Raw genomic sequence first — 25,211 nt, forward strand, 5'->3', positions numbered from 1 at the left:
GCTTATTGGGTAGGAGCTGACTCTCAGACCTGCCCTTTAGGAAAGGCAGCCCCCCTCAGCAGGGGTGACAGGATGAGGGTCTGCACCAGGCTGGTGGCAGTAAATGGAAGAAGGGAGGATGTCCTAGAGGTATGGTAAAAGTGAACTCAACAAGTTTTGGCAACAGCCTGGGTAGTACTCAAGGTTGGGATCTTGAGGAACTGGGAAGAGAGAAGATAGGAAGTAGGGAGAGTTTGACAAGTGTTGAGTTTAAGATGTCCATCCAGAGTGGGGATGTCTGAAAGGTACTTGGAGGTGGGAGGTTGGAGGTCAGCAATTTGAATTTCTTAGGGCAAGGATAGGTGAGCATCCTCAACATAGAGGCGGTCATGAAATCCATGGGACAGTGAAGTCTAAAGGGAAAAGAGATGAGGGCCCTAGACAGAGCCCTCCATCAGTGCCTTAGAGAATCCTATAATTGTCAAACTCACTTTTTCCACCACACAAGTGGAAATAATTGGCTGGAACACTTGATTATTATAACCTGGAAGCTGCAGGCTCAAAAAAGAGAGTTCAATCCTTGAAATCCTGGACCATTCCTTGATCCTGGAATCCTAGAATGACAGAATGAGAAGGAGCCAAGTGTTGTGGTTCACACCCCATATTTGACAGTTCACTTTTGTTCTATAGTTTTGCTTGTCAAACTCATTTTTTTCTTTATCTGATGAGATGTCATCATCACTCTGTCTCGTCCCCAACCATCAGCTGGAAACTGGCAACTCAACAAAGGAGACTCCACATCCAGCCTGGAATGTCCTCTGATCCTGGAATCCTCGAGGGGCCTAGAGGTTTTCGTTTTGTAGGATCGCTTGTCAAGCTCACTTTGTCTTCCTCTTGCATCCATTTGGTACGTGGCCACAAAGGTAGTCACCATTTTTATAGCAATCCTCAGTGAGGTGTTAAGAGGAGGTAATTAATGGCTTGTCTCCCTGTTAGTAGTAGTGGGAGATGACCGAGGTTGTAGCACTGTTAGCATGAGTCTTGAGCTGCCATTATAGTAGAGATTTCTCGAGGACTATTTACACCTCTGTGGTACTGATGCCCTTGTGTGTGTGGGGGGAGATCTCCCACAAAATGATTGCCCAGAGTTCCAGAACCTGTGTGTCCATCGCTACTACCATCACCTTGGTGATCTGGATATGTCACTGGACATTGGCGGGGTCTACCACCCACAAGTCCACGGGCATTGCAAAGCTACCCTACTCTTGGTCAGTGGACTCTGCGTGGAGATCAGGCTCACTCCATGGCGGCTACAGCAATCCCCTACAAAAGTACTAGAGTTTTATGCCCACACCACTTTTGAAATGGGCAGATCAACCATGTGACAAATAGGAAGGGTTGCCCCCCACAATGCAAAAAGCTGTTACTGCATTTTCCCACTCCTGAGAGTATATCCTTTGGAACAGATACCATGGGAAGTCTGGGCGCTTGAACAGAGTCCAGGCTATCGGTCGCATCAAGGCCAGTGAGTCCCGATCGGGCCGCTTGGCTGGGTCCGCTCTCAGTCTTATCGCTGGCGCAGGTAGATGTTCCCGCCAGAGGCGGAGAACGCAGGTGAAATAAGTGTCATCTACCAGATTACCGAAGCTGCGCTGCGTCCCGGCCAGCGGAAGCGACCAGGTCTGGCTGGAGGGGGCTGATTTAGCTGTGATATCTGGAACCAATGGACCCAGAAGCTCCGGGTCTGACAAGTGTCCCACAGCAAGGTGCAGAAGCTCCGGTTTCTGAGCCAGAGTGGCTTTGGCCGCCTGGCCCACCATTAAGGATTTGAGCTCGGATAGCTTGGTTTGCTGCATGCAGTGTAGTCCATGTTTTGGATCATGCTGGTTGTCTTTAAGCCTGAGCATTTCCCTGGCTTGAGCTTCAGGCAGGATTTGTGCTTCTGGGAAGAATCGGCTGCTGTCTGAGCCTCTGTGGCTGCAAATGTGCGCCAAAGGCCAAGACTGGCAGACCCTGAGGCCAGGCGCAACCAAGAGCGGGGATGCGCTAGGCCAGGGGATACAAAGACAGGGCACAGAAAGCCTGGAATGTCCAAGAAAGGCGGGGACTGAGAGGCTTTAGAACATGTTTGTCCTGGAGCCAGGTGGGAAAAGGAGAGGGAAAGATGAAGGGAAGGAGAGGGGAAGCTTTGTCTCTGGGTCGGGCCCACCTTTGTGGATGACCCGGGACCTTGTGGCCTCTGAGCCATCCACATCCGAGAAGGGCAGGGTGGGAAGAGTAGCCCATGTTTCTCTGGATGGGCTCCGTGCCTTTTTGATGAGGAAATTGGTGCGTCTTGCTTGGCCTAATCAGGAATGCTGGCACTCGTGATGCAGTTCCACTTTTGTGGGCCGGCTGGGAAGAGTAGACATGGTACGGCAGGTTTGAGAAGAAAATACAGTTATCCTCTGAAGTCCTGTATTCATTTTTCCTCATCACACTCTCCCTGAACCCAAAGGTGCTAAGCCTATATTGTTCTTTTATGGTGGGAAGGAGAAGGCCATTACAGAGGATGGGGTAGGTCCCAATTGTTGTTAAGCAAGAGAAGCATTTTTTCGATGACTTTTCTAACCCATAGAAATGCTGGAGAATAATTGCTTCATTTGGTCATTTGACCCAGCAGTCAGAGTAGGCTTTCTCATCCATTATCTGAAAACTGTTTAGAGCAAGATTGGGATGCTATTGTTAAGATTCCAGAATGTTATCCAAGCTTAGAGATAAGCAAAATAGAACTTTTGGGGTCGGAATGGACAGCACATTTCTGGAATTTTTACTTATCAAAGTGTTTGCCTCCATATTCAGTTATTGCTAAAAATGGGAGGCAGAGGCAGGAGAGAGGGGACAGTGGGCCACCATCCCACATTAGCCCTTTCCCGTGCTCTATGCAAGTATGGCAAGGTACTGCTGATCATCTGACAAGCCACAGGGCAAAACTGATTAAATATTTTGTGTACAGCCAAAGGCCCCCAATCTTGAACTCAGTTTCCTCGTGTGATGTTTAACCTGTAAATTGGAATTCTCTTTAAATCACTTAAAAGTTTGAGGACTTGATATCATAGAGGAAGGAAGAGGGTCCAGCTTTTTCTTTCTGGGTCTAGACAGACCTTTTCATTAATACCCAGTGGTGGTTAGCAAAGGATGATCAAAGACATAGAGTGGTCCCTCCAAAGTCTTCTCTGGGACAAGACTGTTCACTGCAGTACCTTCTCTCTATCCCTTTGGACCATGTGGGGAGACCAGGTGTGTCTCAGTCTGCATGAGATCACCTATGTCATTCTATAATTTTGAAATTCTTTAAAGCAAACTATATGAAAAGTCTCATCATTATGAGCAGACTGTTAGGTCTTAAATTAATTTCTAAATATAATTTCTCCTTTATGAAGTTTTCTAAAATAGGGAACCCAATTGTTGTTCCTTCTGAAATTGTCTAAATGCATTCTCAGTTTTTAATGAGCACATGGTCACCTCTGATTTCCATTGGTAGCGTTGGAGGCTCAAGTTTAGGACTGGAGGAGAGTGTAAAGGATTTCTAGACTATCTAAGGGAAGTTCTAGAATTCTTCGACAGTATCCATGTAGTCTGGTTCCTGGGGCACGGAGGCCTGTGCCAATCCCGAGAGTGTGTGTGTGTCTCTGCATGGGGATGTTCTTTGTCTGCGCCCTCTCCTCCTCGTTGTCTCCATCAGGCGTTTGCTCCCCGTTCTAGCTGAGTCTTTTTGTCCGGGGGGAGAACTTTCTCTCTCCCATGCTGTGCCCACAGACCCTCTTGGATCTTCTTTGGGCCTCTATGTGAATGAGGACAGATAGGTTTAAGGGAGCACCATCAGGTAGGAGAACTCCAGTATTGTTAGGATTTCTTTTTTTTTTTTCTTTGCCATTTAAACTAGTAAGCTATTATCTAGATTTAAATCTGGATTTGCTTTTGCTGGATGGGTGAGCTTGTTTGTAAAGGTGAGAATTATTTCTTTCATCTTCCTGAATTTGGGAGTAGGTATATGGGAAGCTGGGACAGGATGCTGTTTTAAGTGTACTTATCTAAGCAAAAATCTGTTTTATCTGGTCCTGATCAACCCACATACATTTTTTTTTTTTTTAAACATTCTCCTGGTCTGTGCCTTTCTTGTGCTGATTTAGCTTTAGAAGAGGGAAAGTGTTTCTATTTTATTTTGTTCTTTAGGTAGATTCCAAAATTCTTGAAATGTCTAAAGTTTTATGCTTGCTTAGAGTGGCACTTAATTTCTTCTCATTGGAAATTTGACCATTTTGGGTGAAAAGAGTAGAAAATGGAAGCATTCAAAGTGAAGAGCAAGATCTCTCTTCTCTTTCTTCTGAGATACTGGTGCCTCAAGATTTTTAAAAAGGGAAGCAAGAAGTATGAATAAAACCCACTTGATGAAAAATAAAAAAAAATAAACTTGAGAAAACTAAAATAGTTGATATGAGGTCTAAATATTGTATACCATTTTCATTGGTTTTGCATATATGGAACTTCTAATAATTTTGGAGAAGAAAAAGTTTGAGAATTTGAAGTCATTATTATGACTGAAATTGGTTGATGTTTTATCACAAAGGCAAGAATATATAAAATGGGAGCTCCTCTATTCACCTTCTAGGTTATAGATATGTATTTGAATGTTATGTTTTTTTGAGGATGAAGAAAGGTTTTTTGGTTTTGGTTTGGTTTTGGAAACTAGAACTATGGATTGCTTTTAATTGTGTTAAAAGAAAGTCATCACCTTAGATTATTTTGCTCCATACAAATGCTTTGGGGAGGCAAGTTCCATCAGTGTCACCTGGTTTTGTTAGGGCAATATTTTGCATGTTTTTCATTGAGTTATCCTTTTCCTAATGTGAACGAGGTGTATTTTACTGATGCAGAAGCATTTCATTGCATTTTGTGTAAAAAAAAAATCGTCCAGTACGATGTTTGAAATATGCATGAAAATGAAGGATGTAGAAAAGTATGGTTTCCCCCAACAAGAATACAAAACTGAATGTGGTTAGTTTTAGAAAGATTTTAATGCTATGGATGGGGGAAAAAAAAACAAACCCAAACTCTATAATTTTGAAATCTTATAGTGTATTCGGTCCCAATGCTTTCAAAACAAAAGAATAGGAGAATTGAGAACCTCAGTACAGTAAAAAAAAAAAAATCCTCCAAAGGTAGGATCCAACTCCAGAAGGCAAATGCCCCTGAGCTGTGGAAAGAATCATGTTTGACTTTGAGAATGTGATCTCCTAGTGCTAGATAAACTGTCAGTTGAGAACTAAGTGGGAATAACAAATGCCATTTTATTTACCCCCAAACCTCTGATTCTCTCCAATGTATTTTGAAAGTTTACTTAATTTAAAAAATGTACCAAGATCTTATCTTGAAAAGCAATTTCCATATTGATGGAGAAAGCATCTATGAGTCACTTAGAACTGAGGTTCCCAATGCCCAATGAAGATGTAGGGAAACATCTAACATAATAATAATAATTTAAAAAAAAAAAAAAAACAACAGTACAGCCTAGATAATGTCAATTTGGGATTTTCTAAGTCAATCTATAGTCTGGAGATGGAGTGTTTGACACAAATAGTGACAGAACCCGGGAGATAGACCTCATGTTTTGCACCTGGCAAATGTTGCATTTTTTATAGACTGAAGGTTTGTGGCAACAGCTCTTCAAGCAAGTTGATTGGTGCCATTTTTCCAACAGCACATGCTGACATCCTGTCTCTGTGTCACATCCTGGTAATTTTAACAATATTTCAAACTTTTTCTTGTCCCCACACTCAGAAAATCATAGGTCTATCTAGAAATTCCAAAGAGAGATTCAATTCATAGTTCTGTCCATTATACCATACTGCCTTGAAGCATTATAAAGCCTTAACTTCTAAGTATACCAGTTAACTGTTCTAAAAACTACTAACTCTTCTAATTTGTGAGAAGGTATTTAAACTGAGTTGAGATAATGAGATACAGATTCCCAAACTCGCCATCCACTTTTAAATAATAAATATGCAGGCACCCTTGAAAAAGCTCAATGATAAGACAAATATGAAGTTTGTGGGACAAAGATATCAATTAACTAGGAAAGTTAATATCAGTTATATCTTTTATTTTAAGGAAAATAATTTTAAAGTTGTCTTAGAAGGGAGTAAGTGAACATATATTAGTTATCTTTTACAACTGAAGTTAAGGAAGATCAGGATTGCTTGTGGGAAACAGGTGTTTGTAAAATGTTCTATGTCAACGTGGCCCTTATGAAGACTTAGTGTTCTTGTGATCCTGGTGTTCCATGAGTTTTCTTATGTGCAAATAATCATTGTATTAACTCTCAATGTCCCCTGGGTTCTCTGCCTTACTTAGCAAACGACATCCCCTGTCAAATTCTCAAGGGCTTCAGTTTGGAGGAGAGGCATCATCCCCCTGTCAGAGTGAGAGCAGACCGCTTAGTATCTTCTGCCTGGGCTAGAATCCTAATACCATGCAGAATATTAAGAGGAAGAATTTTGGACAAGAATGGTATATGACATTTAGCTCAACTAAATATCTGACCTGAATTTAACAATAATGGTTGTGAATTTAAACTGGTAGACCCTTCTATGTATTTCCTAATCATTTTAATGTGAAATTAATTTGTTTATGTGATTGCATTTACAATAAGACATATCTTCCCCTCAGGATAGTTAATCAGAACTTTTCACTTTCTGTCATCTCTGTTACTCAGTCTAAAGGGATATGTAATAACATCCAATATCATCTCACACACAACTTTCAGAAATGCATTTGAATGAAGTCATCTATGTCCTATTTTATTTTTTCATATTTTTAAATTCATGATATTGTGAATATTATTCTGTTTCTTAAGTTTCCCTATGTTGTAAATTGTTTGAGATATTGTTTAGGAGGTGATAAAATTGCTATTGGAGAATTAAATTCTTTCTGATTCATATATTGTGAAATTATATTAGACATTATTGTCATAATGTTAGAACCTATGAAACATTTAAAGATCTATTTTAAAAGGAATAATTCCTTATTTTGTGGGGGGCAAAAAAAAGGAGGGAGGGAGACCTAGTTTAAAAAAAAAAAAACTCCTTATATTTCCAGGTTTCCTGGAAACATCTGCTTGAGCAGGGTCATACAATCTCATCAGCCCTGTGAAAGAACTTGTGAATTGGCTTCCTGAGAAAATGGATCTATCACAAACACTCCTTTAACAAAGCAGGGAAGCTCTGCAAGTTTGTTTACAGTACTGAAGTACCTTATGTGATAATTTGTGATTGCAAAAGTTATAATAAAGTTGGAATAACTGGAATATGGTATGTATTAAATTTACATCTTGAACTTAGTCTCCACCATTTTAAGGATGTAATTTTGCTTAATAGGATAACGAACAATACCTTAAGAGATGGATATTTGTTAGTCTAGACCTCTCAGGGGTCCTCAAACTATGGCCCGCGAGCCGGATGCGGCAGCTGAGGACGTTTATCCCCCTCCCCCAGGGCTATGAAGTTTCTTTATTTAAAGGCCCACAACACAAAGTTTTTGTTTTTACTATAGTCCGGCCTCCAACAGTCTGAGGGGCAGGGAACTGGCCCCCTGTTTAAAGTTTGAGGACCCCTGGGACTCTAGAGATGTGTTTTCTGGGACTCTTTTTGGGAAAGATCATCTATTCACTATCCATGTGGAATTCCAGATTACAATCATTTTCTTAATTTTTAATAATTGATTTTTACACCAGGGTTAGTTTTCATTGGGAAAGAATATTTTTTTTTAAGTAAATGATGTTAAGTCTGATAAATTTGTTATTGTAGCTTGAAAATAATACCTGAATCAGCCCGAAGCTAAGATTACTGGTACTTTGCCGTCTAGGCTTGAACTTCTTTGGACTGCGAATTCTCTCTCTGAGCAGTATTTTCTGGCCTGTCTGTGGGAGCCGCCGCCGATGGGTGTCTGCGCTTGGGAGGACCCTGGGAAGCCGGGGAATTCCCTCGGGACTCAGTTTCCCCGCGGCGTCATTCTGAGCCTGGCTGTCCTGACAGCCCCGTTATTGACGGGCTGAGTGAGCGGAGGACCGGTTCTGAGCCCGAGGACCGGTTCTGAGCCCGAGGGGCTCGTTGTCCGAAGCAGTCCCGCAGCCGCTGGGCGGCAGGGCCTTTGTCAGGCACAGAATTCAGACCAAGCCAGAAAAGGCCGGGGCAGCTTCTCCTCTGGGTCCCAATTTGACATCTCGTTATAGTTCCGCTGTTAGGGTCAGAATGATCGGGTTTAAGCTGGCTTTCCCCATCTGAGGTAATTACCGGAAAAGCAGAATGTAAGCGGCTGTGCTAACGGCACTGAGATGCTCTGCCAAACGCCGGAGCCCAAACAGCTGAAGAAGAGAAGCCGACCTGCGGGCGGAGGCTGCTGGGAGGGGGGGGGGGGGGGGGGCTGTCCTCCGCCTGGCCCCTCGCCCACGTGCAGCTGTCTCTGGGAGGAGACTCGCCCACAAGGACCGCCCCCCCCCCCCAGGTCTGCACCCAAGAGCCCTGGCCCCAGGCTGAAGGCAAGAACTGTGCCCTCGGGCCCGGCACCCGCGCCCAGCGCAGCCCTGGATCATGGGGGAGCGCTCCCACCGAGCTCAGTCCCCTTCCCGCGGCCCCTCAGCACCCGCTCCACGGCTGGCACCCAAACCGCGAGGGCGGAGCCCCCATCCCTCCAGGAGCGCATGCCCTCTAACCCGCGGTAGGCTACTTGCCCCTCCTCCACTCCCACGTGTAGCCTGGGCCCCTCGAGCTTGTGGTCATCCAGGGGCCTGAGCGGGGCTCTCTCCGTTACACGCACCCCCTTCTCTCTACCCAGATGCTCCAGGGGTCCGTCCCTGCGGTCTCCAGGATCGCCTGTGCTCAGCCCCCCTCCAGGAGCCCTGCAGCGTCTCCCGGGCCTGCAGGAGGGAGAAGGGGAGGGCTCCCAAGAGCCCTCGAGGACCGAGGCACAGGGAAGATTAGCACCAAAACGAGGCCTAGAGACCAGGCGCATGCGTTTTGCCCTCCCCCCGCCTACAGACTACGTTTCCCAGAAGGGGGTGCGCAGCCGGCGATCGTCCACCCCCCCACTCTTCCCTGGGTTGCCATGGAAACCGCAACTTCTCCCCGGATGTTTTCATGTGATTTCCGTTTCCTTCGGTTTTTTTTCCGCCCCGCTTCCGGGCCCCTGTAGGAGGCGCCTCCGGACCCTGTGACCCCGATCTCAGGCAGGCTTCGTCCGCCCCTTGAGAGGGTAATTAGCCGCGGAGGTTGCGCCCTCAGATGCCCCCAGGGGAGCGTCCCGCGGTGGGGACTGGGGAGAATTGGGGTAGGGGGCTTGTTTGCAGTGCCGGATAATGCTCCGGGTCCTCTCCCCAGTAGCTTCGGGGACGTCCAGACGACTCTAGGGTTGGCATCGGGTCCGTCCCCTTGAGATGGTCCCTTCCCTCTGATCGACGCCCCTGCCCCCATGCCCCGGCTCCCCACCCCGGAGTGCGTGTGCGCTCCGGCTCGGACTTTGGCCTGCCCGGGCGTGCGCCCCCATCCCACCCCGCGCCCCCACCCCCCCCCACCCTCCCATCCCACCCCGCGCCCCCACCCCACCCCGCGCCCCCCACCCCACCCTCCCATCCCACCCCGCCCCCACCCCCACCCCGCCCCCCACCCCACCCTCCCACCCCCACCCCGCGCCCCCACCCCACCCTCCCATCCCACCCCGCGCTCCCCACCCCGCGCCCCCACCCCGCGCCCCCACCCCACCCCGCGCCCCCACCCCACCCCGCGCCCCCACCCCGCGCCCCCACCCCACCCCGCGCCCCCACCCCACCCTGCCCTCCCACCCCGCGCCCCCACCCCACCCTGCCCTCCCACCCCGCGCCCCCACCCCACCCCGCGCCCCCACCCTGCGCCCCCACCCCACCCCGCGCCCCCACCCCACCCCGCGCCCCCACCCCACCCCGCGCCAAGCGCGTTGGGGGCGCGCCTCCTGGAATGTCTCCAGAGGTGACCACCTGGTGGTGACCCGTCACTCCCTGCCTTCCGTCCTGACCCTCTCTTATGTCCGTCCTTCTGGGGGGCTCACCCCCTGCCCTCCTGCTTCCCCCGGTCTCGGCTTCCTGCTGCTGCTTTTCTTCCCCCTTCTCTGGGGCGGTTTTCACTTGGGCCAGGTTCCTTCCAGCCCTTGGGGGAGGGGGGTCACTTCTTCCCGGGTTGAATCTGTCCGTACTTGAGGGGGGGGTTTTCCGGAACACCGCAGGGAGCCTGACTGGCCTCTCCGGGCATGAGTAGCCCCCGTGGGCCGCTCAGGGCGGACACCAGAGGTTTCTTTCCCTGCCGTCACTAGCATGCTGGCGGCCCCCTAGGACCTCCGAGAAGGGAAGCCGCGCGCCTGCCTGCCCAGAGCTCCTGCTCCTGCTGCTTCTCCCTTTCCCAGGGTTCTCCCCCTCATTCTAGCTCCTGAGCAGCCGCCCAGTCCTTCCCGTCTCTCATTGTTCCCTTGTCCCTGTGCCTGTCAGCCCTCGAGGTGGTCGGACTAGATCCCTAACCCGCCTTCCTGCTGTGGGGCCTGCTCCGGCCGTTGGGTTTGGGCTTAATGAGCTTCCGGAGGTATTTTCCGCGAGAGCGGTAAGATTAGGGTTTCTTTTCCTGTTATTCCTTCCCTCTGATTCCTTCCCAGCTCTGTGTTTCCCTAAGAGGAGAGGCCTTTGGAAGAAGAAGAATGGCCCCCGGGCCGGCAGCCAGGGCCCGACAGGTAAGGGAGGTTCCGCTTTCTTATGGGGAAGACTTGGGTACCTTTCGTGATTGAAAAAGGCAAGAATTAAAACCAACCTGAGATTTGCCTATGAAGAATATGTGCACAAACAAAAACAATGCATCCAAAATTAAGTGAAAGCAAGAAACTGGGAGGATTTTTGTTCTTTTTAGAGAAAATTTCTCAGATAAAGGTCTCATTTCTCAAATATATAAGGAATTGAGCCAAATATGTAAAAATAAAATCCATTGCCTAAAAGACAAGTGGCCAAAGGATGTGAACAAGCATTTTTTTAGAAGAGTACAAAATAATAGTTAAATAAAAAATGCTCTTAAATGATTTTGATTAGCTGACCCCATACCTATCGATGACAAATGTTGGAGGGATTAGTAGAAAATTGGGACACTAATGCATTGTTGGTGGAGTTGTGACCCAGTCCAACCAATCTGGCAAACAATTTGGAGCTATTCCCGGAAGGCCTGAACCCTAGGTCTGTGTCCCAGAGAGATCAGAGAGAGAACCGATTTGTACAAGGGTATTTACAGCAGCTCTTCTTGTGGTGGCCAAGAGTTGGGCAATGGCTGGACAATGTGGCGCATGATTGTGATGGAATCCTGAGAAATGAGGAGTCGGATGGTCTCCTAATGTCTGAGCAGAGCCAGTAACAGCAGCGCAGTCATGATGGTCAGCTCGGAAAGACTGGTCAATACAGAGATCCACGACAGCTCCAAAGGACTCCCGACAAAAGTGCCCTCCACCGCCCCAGAGAAACGCAGGTCGAAGCAGATGGTTTTGGCAACACAGCCTAATATGGAAATAGGTTTTATGTGATTTCACATGTGATTGACAAGCAGTCATCAACAAAGCAGACTCCTCAGGAGTCAGAGGCAAAGGAATGATTTGCAGAATTTATTTTTCTAGCGGGATAAGGGAATTACAAGTTACAGGTGTCTTCAAAAACTTGAACTTAATTCAGTTGGATGAGGCAAATCACTTGATCTGCAATTGGGCCGAGTACATCCTGGAACGCATTATTCCTGCCAGTGTTGGGAGCTTAGGGGTCATCCTGCTCATTGGGGGTTATTTCCCCAGCTCAGATTGAGTGGTCTGGAGTGCAAACCATAAGGAAGCAAGGAGGGGGAGGGTGTGTGCCAACATACAGCTTCCTACATAAATTCTCATCTCCATCCAAAAGCTGTCCGAGTTAGGTTTATGAGCTAAAGGAAACAGGAGCATAATCCACATCAACTTGCTTAGGAGTTATTTCCTTCCCCTTTTCCATGGGTGGGGGAAGGGCTGAAGGGAAGAAGAGAATTGGGAGCTGGTTTTTTTCTAATACTTCTAAAGGCAGCCGGAGAAACACTTAAGGTAGCGAGGGCACACTCGGCTTCATAGTCTGTTACAGTGCTCGTTTGCAGGGGTCCCACTGGAGAGAATTGGGGAGCCCTAAGACTGAGTAACGTGGGGTGCTTTACCTGTTTATGGCTTAGGGCCAGTTACCCTAAGTTGGAAAGAGGCTTCTTATCACGAGGTCCTGTTCTCCAGGCAGGAAGCAGGGGGGAGTCCAGAGGTAGGTCTGAGGATCTGAGAGGCGCCTGAGCAGCCTGGGAGAGACTCACATCCGGACTGAGCCCCCCGTTCAGGAGGATGGGCCTAAGTCGTGGTGGAGATGTCCTGGCTCAAGGCTCCAGCAAGCAGTGTCTCCCGCACTTTTTCCGAGCCTTGCAGCCTCCAGGGAAATGCCGTTCCTCCTGACTCGGCATGCCAGGGGAGGGACAGGAAAGCAGAATTTCTTGTACTGGGGCTGGTGGGCTCCTGCAGGGGCTTTGATGACCCTGATATGTTACAGGGGCATATTACCTGTGAGCCTCAGCTTGACTCCAGAAATGGCTCCTGCAGCTAAAGGGGAGAAAATGGTATAGTCTGGGACGTGGGACTGAGGGACAACTCACGAGCAGGTACATCAGCTCTGAGAGATGGGCTGCCACTGCTGGTCCTAGAACAAGGGGGAGGGGGAGGCGGAAGGGATTGGGAAGGCAAATGTGCTTTTGATGAAACATATATATTTCTATTTTTTCTATATATTTTAAATAAAAATTCATTTTCCCTAATGTAAAAACAATCCTTTTTTAAAAGGTAAATTTACTTATTAATGAGCTTAGTCATGGATAAATACAAACATCCCTAAATTCAAAGAAGAATCAGAAAATTGACATGAAACTGAATTTATTTTGGCAAGTTTATAAAAAGCACATGTTACGTATAACATTTTAGAAATGGTATTGGACAGATGGTGGGCAGAATGAGGGTGGAGGATGGAGAGCCTGAGCAATCCCCATGGCATGGAATAAGAATGGAGGAGCCTCTTCCCCTTCCTTGGTCAGATGTGCTGGAGCTGGGGTCCTCTGGAAGAATGTGGACGAGAAGCCTGGGGGAGGGGATCAGTGAGGTCCCAGGCCCAGCAGAGGGAGGAGCAGCTGGCAAGTGCCCAGTGGAAGAGATAGGCTTGGGCTCATGCCTCCTGGGTGGTGGTCAAAGGCAGTGGGTGTGCAGGTCTTCCTGGTTCTGTTATGGCTCCCTTATGTGTGGGACATGGGGGATGGGAGGAGTACTCCTTTCGCTGATATTGTAGCCCGTCCATGCTGGCTGCTTCTGGGCCTTTCTGTCCAGGCCCTCCCATGAGTTTGCCCCACAAGGTGCACCTGAGGTGCCAGAAGCCAGCCTTGAGTTGGGTTGAAATCAGGAGCCCATCTGGGCTGGCTCCCTTCTCTTTCCAGCACACATTTCTCTGATGACGTCGTCCATCTGCCCTCCCCTGTGTCCTGTGCTCTTCCATCTCCCCATGGGGTGCAGGCTTTGTGCGGGATGCCCTCCCTGCCTCTCCATAACAGCCAGGAGACAGACCAGTCCTATGGGTTCTTTGTCCGGGGGCATTTCGGGTCCTGGCCCCCTGGTGTTTTCCTGGGTGATGGGGTCATGTGCCGACAGGAGGGTCAGGGACCTCACCCGTAGGGGATCCCTCCTGGGAACATGACAGTATACGATGGGATGTGGGGAAACTCTCCGGAAGGAAGATCAGAATGAAGGACCGGGGAGTCTGCAAGGCCCAAGAGGCAAGAACCTAGGAGGGCAAAGAACTGGATCCGAGCCTTAGCTTGTTTGGCCAGGAAGCTGCCAGGGAGCTTTTTCCAAACTCCATTTTCCCATCTACATTTGGAGACATTAAATATTTGTATGTAAATGCCCCTGTAAGGCAGGGTAAGATTAGCAAAATGGTGAACAAAACGAGGATCACAGGCTGCCAGGAGTCAGAAGGGACCCTAAGGATTATCTAGTTGAACCATTTTCTTTTCCCCTCTTTAAAATTAGTCTTTATTGGGGCAGCTGGGTGGCACAGTGATAGAGCACCAGCCCTGAAGTCAGGAGGACCTGAGTTCCAACGTGACCTCAGATATTTGACACTTCCTGGCTCTGTGACCCTGGGCAAGTCATTTAACACCAGTTACCTCAGCCAAAAAAAGGTATTGAGTACCTACTATGTGTCAGGCACTAGGCTTTTTTTAACATTTAAAAAATTTTTGAGTTTCAAATTTTCTTCCCTTCACCCCCTTAAGAAGTCAAACACTGTGACATCCAGTGTATATATATGAAGTCACCCAAAACACATTCCCATCTTAGCTGTGTGGGCAAGACAAAGTTTCTTCAGTCTGCGCTCGTTCATCATTTCTCTGTGGAGCCGGAGAAGGGCACGAGCCCTTTGCAGCTGTCACGATCTGGATCGCAGAGGCGAGTCGTTCGCAGTGTTGCGGATGCTTTAGACGGCCTTCTCCCGCTTGTCTCTACTTTGTGGAAGTCTTTCCAGCTTTTTCTAGGAGCATCCCTCTCGTCACTTCCCTCACAATCCCGGGCCACAGCTTGTTTGATGGCGTCCCCACAGCGCCCCCCTTTCCCCCCACCCCGGTTTTCTAGATGGGATGCATATTCCCAACAGACTTGGGGATGGATCCAAAGTCACGGGAGTTGATTTCTGGCCTCCACTCCAGCCTGCTTCCTTCTTCCCCAAGCTGTTTCCATAATTCTTCAAGTCCGCGATTCAGAAGCCGTTTCCAACCAAAGCCCTGATACTTGGGGACATTTCTGTGAGGCGGAACCCCAGTCTCTGGGTCCCTTACTTTCTGCTCCGCGTGGGGATGGACCCTTGGTGTTTCAGGAGTCGGTGACCTTCCAGGATGTGGCGGTGGTCTTCACGCGGGAGCAGTGGGCTTGCTTGGCCCCTTCTCAGAAGGAGCTGTACCGGGACGTGATGCTGGACACCTACCAGAACCTGCTCTTCCTGGGTGAGGGCCTTCCCCAGAGGGGCCTCTGCGCCCTAACTTGGTGACAACCCCTTGGCCTTCAGAGCCCGGGGAGGCCTTGTCTTGTGGGTCAGGCCCAGTGCTAGGAACAGTCTTGGCCTCCAGAGCTTAGCTTCTAATGGGGGGCGGGGAGGGGAGGGGACATGGCACGAGCACAGTTAAGTCAGTACCAGTGGTTTCTGGGTGCCTGGGCAAGGCCACCAGCACCATGAGGTGATCCCCAGGTTCTTGAGCTGAGCATTTTGCCAGGGGGCAGACGGCATGAGTGGGGGTCTGCTGGAGAAGAAGAGCCCACATAAGTTCATTGTCAGTGAGAGCAGGGTCGGAAGGGGAGGGGATTCCAAGGAACTGCGTGGGCGCCATGTTGGATGAGGGCGGACTGAAGAGTTGGACGATGATAGTCTGGAAAAGAGAGACAGCTGGGAGCCACGTAGGGGGAGACGTGGGCCAGACCCCAGGGAGAATGTGGAGAGGTGCCCGGCGCCTAGGGCAGGGGAGGCAGAGCTGTGGTCCAGGACCTGAACCTTAGGAAAATGGCCTTGGAGAGGCCCAGGGAGAGGGGAGACAGGGGAAGAGAGGGAGGTGGGCGGCAGGCCTCCACTTGTCCCCAAGCCCAGAGTTGTGGTCTATCGAGGGGTGACTGATGATGAGACAAGGGGGCAGGAACCAAAGGGATGAGGGAGGGAGGGAGGGAGGGTAGGGTAATGTCACAGGGCTGGAGTCACAGCCTGGGGCAATGAGGAGGGGAAGGGGCCAGAAGGCACAGAGATGAGTTGGCAAGGTCCTCAGTCCAGCCCTGACCACAGCAGCCCCAGTCAGCGGGCAGCCTCCTCCTGGGGAGGACCTTCCCTTCTCCCATCTTTCTGTCCCCCTTTCTTTACCCTGGATCTCCCATTCCCTTGAGCAGGACTGGCCGGGTCCAAGCCAGAGGTGATCCACCAGCTGGAGCGAGGGGAGGCCCCGTGGAGGCCAGAGGGGAGAGTCTCAGGGAGCAGCTGTCCAGGTGAGTGAGGGACTGACCCTCAGGGGGGAGTCATCTCTGCTGGTCAGTCCAGTCTGAGGCCAGGCCTGGGGGAGAAAGCCCTGGTTGTCTGGAAATGGGAGTCATGAAATAGGTATGGCTGTTAGGGCCAGGGGCCCCCAGGAAGTCAGAAGCAAAGTCTCTTCCTTTACCTCTCTTTTCTGTGTATTTTCTTAGGATTATGGCTTATCTTTTTCTTCTTTAAAAAAAAAAAAAAAAACTCTTAAAAACCCCAAGAAAAGGGGCTTCCAAAAGAATTCCTTTACAGGTTTTTCCATTGATGTTTTATTTTGAAGTCAGTCACTTGCTAGTAAAGAGCGTCCTTCGAGAAGACCCTGTTTCCACCTCAAGAAACCCAGAGCAGTCGCACCACCTCCTGGATGACTTGGGACAGACAGGTGGGCAGAGGTGCCCGGCCGCCCCCCTCTTCACGTTCTTTTTCACACTCATCACAGCATGATCCCCTCACCTCGCCCCTGCCTCGGTCTGAGGCATCTTGTTGGTTGATCTCCTCAAGCCAAAGACAGAGAATCCTGCCATCCTTTTTGCCCAGCAGCATTTTGCCTTTTTTGCTTCCTCTCCTACCTGTCCTTGCCCCACCAGCAGGATGTTGTTCCCTCTGGTATTAGCTCTTTCTGGTCACCTTTTACTTTCTTTGCCAGCTTGATGAAAGGGAGGTCATAAGCCCTGGTTTTGTTTCAGTGTACTTCTGGTGGTAGAGATTTGGAACAATATTTTTCTCTTAAGGGTTTGTTTTTAACTGTTAGCCACTTACTTTATGGGGAATGACTCAGTCTAAAATGAATTCCCTCTAGATTTTGAATGTTAGATTTTTTTCCAGAGTTTTTAAGGCAATTTTTCCCCAGTTCACAATTTTTTTTTAATCAGACTACATTTTTATTTATACTACAGTGGGTTTTGTGTGTGTGTATGTGTGTGTTTAATAACAGCTTTTTTTATTTTCCAAAATACATGCGAAGATAATTTTCAACATTCACCCTTGCAAAACCTTGTGTTCCAAATTTGTCTCCCTCCCTCCATCTCCTAGACAGCAAGCAATCCAGTATAGGTTAAACACATGTGATTCTTCTAAACCTATGTCCACCTTTTTGATGGTATGCAAGAAAAATCAGACCAAAAGGGGAAAAAATGAGAAAGAAAATACCAGCTAAACAAACAACAAAAGATGAAAATATTATGTTTTCATGCACTTTCTGTCTCCATGGTTTTCTCTCTGGATGACTATATGTCGGAATTACCTTGAATCACTCATTGTTGAAAAGAGCCACGTCCATCAGAATTTGTCATTGTATAAACTTGTTGCTATGTACAATGTGTTCTCCTGGTTTTACTCAACTTCACTTAGCAGCAGTTCATGTGAGTCTCTCCAGGTCTTTATGAAATCATCCTGCTGATTGTTTCTTATGGAACAATATTTTATAACATTCATATACCATCACTTATTCAGCCATTCCCTGACTGACTGGAATCCACTCAGTTTCCAGTTTCTTGCCACTACAAAGAGGGCTGCCTCAAAGATCTTTGCACATGTAGGTCCCTTTTCCTCCTGTAAGATCTCTTTGGGATATAAGCCCAGCAGAAACACTGCTGGATCAAAGGGTGTGCACAGTTTGATAGCCCTTGGGCATAGTTCCAAATTGCTCTCCAAAATGGCTGGATCAGTTCACAACACCAGCCAGGCATTAGTGTCCCAATTTTTCCACATCCCCTCCAATATTCGTTCTTGTATTTTCCTGTCATCTTAGCCAATCTGAGAGGTGTGTAGTGGTACCTCAAAGTTGTCTTAGTTTGCATCTCCCTAATCAACAATTATAGCATTTTTAATATGACTAGAAATGGTTTTAATTTCATCATCTGAAAATTATTTGTTCATATCCTTTGACTATTTACCAAATGGGGAATGCATCTGTTCTTCTTTTAGCCGTGGTGGAACCCAGTTTGTAGATGGCTGTTGACCATTCATCTGTGTGAGGAACAGCTTTTGGTCAACTGTGCATAAAGAGATATCAAAACTTTATATGAGTTATTTTTTCTGTAGCTTGCAAATGCTGATTGGTTGATATAAAATAACTTGAGACATGGCAATGCTAGGCTCCCTACATCTTTACCTTTTTCATTAGTTACTCAAAACTCTATACATATCATCAAGAATTTTTATTTTACATGAGAAATTCCTTTGGCCATTGGATTAGTATATAACATTAAATCTATAGGTGAATTTAGGTAACATCACCATTTTGTAAAAAATTATTATTACATTAATTTTTTAACATATTTCTATATGAGTCATATTGGGAAAGAAAAATCAGAACAAAAAAGAAAAACCATGGGGAAAAAAAAAGTGCTGAAAATTTAGTGCTACATTTAGTCTCCATAGTTCTCTCTCTAGATGCAGATGGCATTTTCCGTGGAAAATTTATTTGGAATTACTTTGGCTAACTGAAGAGCTGAAAAGAGATAAGTCTATCATGGTTGGTTATTGTACAGTCTTGCTGTTGCTGTGTATGATGTTCTCTTTAATGAGCAATGATTCTGCTCACTTCACTTATCAATTCATATAAGTCTCTGGACTTATCTGTAATCAGCTTAATATCATCATTTTTAATGACTTTCTTGCCAATCATTTGGACCTTCCTTTATTTCTGTAAAGATTGCTTTGTCATTGTTTGCAATTAGTATTTTTATATAAGCCCTGAATGTGAAATGAGGAACCAAAGTCAAGGTAACTTGATCTATTCTTGTGGCTACCTTTTCTAGACATTGACCATTCATCCTCTTGATGATCCATTTTACAGCTTGTGTTCTCAAACTTTTCTTGAAAATCCTGAAACTGGACATTCTCTCCCTCTGACATACAGCTCCAATCTTTTTGATCTCTTCGATATCTTTGGTACAATATTTACATTCTCCATGTTTTGAAAGATTTTTTGTTGTTTTTGTACCTGAAGTTGCCCTTCCTTAGGCCTAGTGATTCATATTCTTCAGCTATTCTTTTTCTCTTCTCTTCATCTTGGGTATATCAGCTTCTCTCTATGCCCATCTTCTTCCAGAGACAATCAAACTCCCAGCTTTACCCAGGTTGGGTAAACAAACTAGTGGATGAATAACTCCCTATTTGTCACGAGCTGCAGAGGCAATCCTAAAGAATAAAATAGACAATTTCAATTCCACAAAATTCAGAAACTTTTTCAAAAAAAGAAAAAAAATAACCAGAGTAAGAAAAGACATTCTCACTGGGACTCAGGCTCCACTTCACATCTAATTAAGAGTCCAGTATCCAAACTGTCCAGAAATTTAACCCACGTCTAGAAGCCATTCTCCATAGAGTCTGTGGTCTCACAGCATGAACAAGAACAAGAAAAACATCAGTTCTCCTTTGGTTAGAGGAAAAATCTATATCCAAACAAGAAACAGAACCGACCCCAGAACACAAAAGGGATCGTTTCAGTGAAGGCATAATAACAGTTTCAGACTTTATGACACAGAGATTACAACAAGCAGGCGCAGAAGCTTTACTTTACAAATATACGTGACCAGGAAGCATTTTCTATCATGAATGATCACAAGACATGAACAAATACTTCTTTAAAAGTTCCATAGCACAGATAATAAATATAGTAATAGCTCATATTGAAATAGCGCTGTCAGGTGTGCAAATTGCTTTATACATAACTCATTTTATCCTTAATACCTTCAAGAAGTAGCTGCTATTATTAATCCTATTTTATAGATGAGGACACTGAAGCGGGCCAAGGTGAAGTGCCTTTTCCAGGACCACTTAGCTAGAAACAATCTGAGGTTGGATTTGAATTTAGGCCTTCCTAACTCCAGATCTAGTAGAGGCACCTTTGAACTGCCTGAATAAAAGAAACAGTGATCCAAATGCCTCAGCTGGCTTTTGATCATCCTTTGTTCTTGTAAAGGACCCTAGTGTCTTGATTTGCAAATAAATTGGATTGAGGTGAGCCAGACTTGGACAAAAGCACCCGCCTCTCCTCCAGAATCATTAAAAGTCAAGGCAACTGGCAGGGTCCCAGGATGCAGTGGGAAACCTTGGTTTTTCCAGGTGAAGGTCTTCCCTAGGGAGCAATGCCCCTTCAGGGACCAAAGGATAGATAAGAACCTAAGCAAAAGATGGCCCAGTCCCCAAAGAATCCATTTGCGAGAAGAAGAGGCTCAGAGTTTCTTCTTGGAAGTAGCGTCTCTCACTCATTAGGTTGCCATGATGACAGGGCCAGATACAGAATCCACTTGGTTGTCCAAGCCTGTCACGACCTTCTTCCTAAACTTTTTTCTGCTCTCCCCTCACAGCCTCCAATCCACTAACAATGGTCTCCTTCCTTTTTTGGTTCCAGGTATTTTCTCCAGCAGTCTTCTCCCTTTTCATCTTCATCTCCTGACTTCCTTTAAGTTCTGCCTAAGATCTTACCTTCTATAGGAAGCACTGTCCTAGCCCCTCTTAATTCTAGTGCCTTCCCTCTTTTATCAATCTCATACTTATCCTATATCTCATTTGTATGTTTGCTTATCATGTCCCCCACTGTTAGACTCTGAGCTTCTCAAGGGCAGGAACTACCTTTGACCATTCTTTGTTTCCTCAGTGCTTAACATAATGTCTGTCATATAATAAATGCTTTAAAATGCTTGCTGACAACTCCAGGCTTCATCCTTACATTCTGTCATTTAGACCTACATTAAATTTGTTTTGATTCGTTTTGTTTTTGCTGAGGCAATTGGGTTTAAGTGACTTGTCCAGGGACACCCAGGTCTTCCTGACTTCAGGGCTGGTGCTCTATCCACTGAACCATCTAGCTGCCCCTAAGCTACATTAAATTTTAATACTTATCTCATAAAACATGTAGTTACCCAGAAACCTCGTACCTTTAAATGTCACATATTGAGTTCTATGGTACACAGACACATGGAAAAAGAAAAGTGTTCTATTATCCTAAGCTTAAGGAAGATTTAGATTCAGAATCTGAAATTTGTATTGCAACTGATGTCTAGTCAATCCTCCACATAATGCAAGAAGATGACCTTCTACCTTCTACTTAAATATTTCCAAATGTTGTAGATATGCTCCATTGTGTGGATCATGGACATAGAAATGACAATTGAGTTCTTGTGTTTCGGTACTATTTCGTTGATAATCCTTGAAGAAATCACCAACATTTTTCTGAGATTCAGTTTTCTGCTATAAACTGTAATCACTGTCTTTCACAAGGTAGTGGGAAAGCTCAATGGGAAACCTTTGTTAGACTGGAAGTGAATTCCAAAAAGGCTGATTTGTTCTCCCTTTTAAAGTTTAACAGTAATTGCTTCTGGAAGAGACACAGAACAAGAATTAAGTGTACAGTAAGTGGGTACCAGGGATATTTCCATTTTCTTTCTTTTTTTCAGATTGGGAGATTAGACTTGAAAACAAGAAGTCAGCTCCAAAACTGGGCATTTCTGTAAAGCAATTGTTCCAGGACAGATTCACAAAGAATGATTTCTGTGGCTCTATCTTGAGAGAAGCCTGGGACTGTGATGCCAGATTAGAAAGGAAGCAGAGCATGGAAGATAAAAATTCTCAGCAAGTAAATGTCACCGAGAGGGAAATTCCAAGTACAGCGACTTGTTGTGCAGGTGATAAATATGTCCAAAGCATCAGTTTGGGACCACAGCTTTTTGTACAGCATAGAATATCTCTAGGAAGGGATCCTCTCAACAACAGAACAGGCAGAGAGAGCTTCACTTTATCTTCAGAACCAAAGAAAGGTCATAAAATTTGCTCTAGGGAGATAGTTTCTACATCTAAATCAGATATTACTGTATATCAGAGACTATATTCTGGAGAGAAACCTAGTGAACCTAATGAATGTGGGAAATCCATCTTCCTAAGCCCAACCATCAATCCCCATCAGAAAATTCTTAATAGAGAAAAAATTCATAAATGTCATCAGGTTGGGAAGGCTTCCTCCAAAATCTTAGAATTAAATGAAATCCAACAAATTGACAAAGCAGACACACCTTCTGAATGCACTGAACATGGGAAACCTTTCGATCACAACCCATCCCTTCTTTCCCATCAAAAAATTCACCCTGAAAAGAAATCTTATGAATTTTTGAAATCCTTCCTCCAGAGTTCGCAACTTCCTCGCCACCAGAAAATTCATAATGGAGAAAAGCATTATGAATGTAATGAATGTGGGAAGACCTTCAGCCAGAGAGGTTACCTTCCTGGACATCAGAGGATCCACACTGGAGAAAAGCCTTATGACTGTAAGGAGTGTGGGAAGGCCTTCCGCCTGAGAGAACACCTCACTCGACATCAAAGGATCCATACTGGAGAGAAACCTCACAAATGTAATGAATGTCGGAAAGCCTTCCACCTCAGCACAGACCTTACTCGGCATCAAATGGTTCATACTGGAGAGAAACCTCATAAATGTCATGAGTGTGGGAAGGCCTTTAGCCAGAGAGGGCATCTTACTGTGCATCAGACGATTCACACTGGGGAGAAACCTTATGAATGTAATGACTGTGGGAAAGTATTTCGCCTGAGAGGACTTCTCACTAAGCATCAGACAATCCACACTGGAGAAAAACCTTATGAATGTCATGAATGTGGAAAGGCCTTCCACCTGAGAGAACAGCTTACTCGACATCAGGGTATTCATACTGGAGAGAAGCCTTATGAATGCAAGGAGTGTGGGAAGGCCTTCTATCTGAGCACAGAGCTTACTCGACATCAAAGGATTCATACCGGAGAGAAGCCTTATGAGTGCAAGGAGTGTGGGAAGTCCTTCCACTTAAATACAGACCTCATTGGACATCAGAGGATTCACACTGGAGAGAAGCCTTATGACTGTAAGGAGTGTGGGAAGGCCTTCCATCTGAGAGCACACCTTTCTCGACATCAAAGAATTCATACTGGAGAGAGACCTTATGAGTGTAATGAATGTGGAAAGGCCTTCCACCTGAGCTCAGATCTTACTCGACATCAGAGGATTCATACAGGAGAGAAACCTTATGAATGTAAGGAGTGTGGAAAGGCTTTCCTACTGAGCACAGATCTTACTCGACATCAGAGGATCCATACTGGAGAGAAGCCTTATGAATGTAATGAATGTGGGAAGGCCTTTCACCAGAGAGAATATCTTACTCGACATCAGAGGATTCATACTGGGGAAAAACCTTATGAATGTAATGAATGTGGGAAAGCCTTCTGTCTAAGGGAACAGTTTACTCGACACCAAAGGATTCATACTGGAGAAAAGCCTTATGAATGCAAAGACTGTGGAAAGTCCTTTCGCCTAAGAGAACTCCTTACTTTACATCAAAGGATTCATACTGGAGAGAAACCTCATAAATGTAATGAATGTGGGAAGGCCTTTAGCCAAAGAGGACATCTTACAGTACACCAGACAATTCACACTGGGGAGAAACCTTATGAATGTAATGCATGTGGAAAGGTTTTTCGCCTGAGAGGACTTCTTACAAAACACCAGATAATTCATACAGGAGAAAAACCTTATGAATGTAATACATGTGGGAAGACCTTCAGCCTGAAAGGACATTTGACTCGTCATCAAAGCAATAAAAGGCATCCCTTGTAAATTGACCTATCTGGGATTCTTAGGCTTGGATATGATGGAAATAAGAAATAAAGCAACTAAATAACTGGAGGGTATTCAACTTTTGTAGATTTATCAGATTAGCATAATAAAGGGGATAATTCTTGTAATAAAAAAGATAATTCTTATAAAATTGATTTACATAATGTAACATCCATCAAAATACCAATGGGTTATTTTTTGGTTTTGTTTTTCTCACAGAAATAGAGAATTTTTTTGTTTTTGTTTTTTTTAATTTCATAGTGAAACAAGCAGGCCTTAATTTTAAAATGTTGATAAAAAACTCGGCTATTTATAAATGGTCTCTGTACTCTAAGTATTCTTAGAGTCTTGTGGTCTTGTGTAAGTCTTATGATAAAAAGACACAGCTGAAACTATCTTTGCCCTCAAGAATTTGACAGTCTGTGGGGGGAGACACTGTGTGTATGTAATAACTAGAAATTATGTAGCATCTATTGTATGCCAGGAATTCTGCTATGCACTTTGCAGTTATCTCATTTGAATTCTATTGTGATCGCCATTTTACAATCCAAGAAACAGGCAAACATATTGTGTCTTGCCCAAGATCACACACTAGTAAGTTTCTGAAGCTAGATTTAAACTCAGATCTTACTGACTCCAGGCCCAGTGCTCTATCCACTGTGACAATCCACCTTCTATTTAAATGTTTCCAAGTGTTGTAAAGATGCCCCATTGTGTGACATGAAATGACAATTGAGTTCCTGTTGTGTTTTAGGTACTAGTTAGCCTTGAACAAATCATTGGAGACTTTCAACTCACAACCCAGTCTTTATCATAAGATTCACCCTCAGAGAAAATCTTACCAATTTATTAAACATGGAAAGATTTTTCTCCATAGTTTACAGCTTCCTCCTCACTGGAAAATTCATAATGGAGAGAGGCTTTGAGAATGTAATGAGTATCTTAGTCAGTATAAAAAAATTCATACTAGAGTGAAAACAAACGAGTGGGGAAAGGCCCTCATCAAGATGATGAGGTCTGGACCCTTTATGGAGTACTTAAATGAAATTAGGATTTAATTGAGGTCTAGTGGCAGGTTCGGGGTACAGGGAGTCAAATAGAGCTCCCCTGCAACTCCTTTGTATTTGGCGCAAGGATACGGAGTTAAATAAGGTCTAGAAGTGGCATAAAGAGTCCCCTATAAAGGAATTTGCAGGCCCAAAAAGCTAGATTGATAAAAGAGGTTTATTATGGGATTTGGAAGTAAGGTTAAAGTCTAGGTAAGGAAATAGGTGAAGGTAGAGATAAGAAGACACCAGAAATGGGATTCCAGTGGACAGAGATCCCTGGCATGCCAGGCATAAGGCTGGCATGTTTAGAACCTCTGCAAAGAGAGAATTCCAGTTTGGCTCTTTTATAATGAAAGATTCAGCTAAAGGGGCTTGTGGGTGGAGTCCCAGGTTGGCTCCT

The 25,211-nt window shown here is 45.6% G+C and overlaps 1 protein-coding gene and 1 long non-coding RNA gene across 2 annotated transcripts; one reads left to right on the forward strand and one right to left on the reverse strand.

Moving 5' to 3' along the window:
* Positions 1-6,100: 6,100 nt before the first annotated feature.
* Positions 6,101-8,922, reverse strand: LOC127547255 (uncharacterized). Its single transcript, XR_007950113.1, has 2 exons — positions 8,833-8,922; positions 6,101-8,253 (listed from the first exon to the last, which is right to left on the reverse strand). It is a non-coding gene; the product is annotated as an uncharacterized LOC127547255 (long non-coding RNA).
* A 266-nt stretch (positions 8,923-9,188) lies between these two features.
* LOC127547254 (zinc finger protein 345-like) lies at positions 9,189-23,943 on the forward strand. Its single transcript, XM_051974046.1, has 5 exons — positions 9,189-9,267; positions 10,690-10,764; positions 14,975-15,101; positions 16,027-16,122; positions 21,562-23,943. Exons 2-5 carry the CDS (start codon positions 10,732-10,734, stop codon positions 23,760-23,762), a joined length of 2,457 nt encoding a protein of 818 aa, XP_051830006.1. The 5' UTR covers positions 9,189-9,267; positions 10,690-10,731; the 3' UTR covers positions 23,763-23,943.
* The last annotated feature ends 1,268 nt before the right edge of the window (positions 23,944-25,211 follow it).

This window comes from Antechinus flavipes, chromosome 2 (assembly GCF_016432865.1).
Source record: "Antechinus flavipes isolate AdamAnt ecotype Samford, QLD, Australia chromosome 2, AdamAnt_v2, whole genome shotgun sequence".
Lineage (NCBI taxonomy): Eukaryota > Metazoa > Chordata > Mammalia > Dasyuromorphia > Dasyuridae > Antechinus > Antechinus flavipes.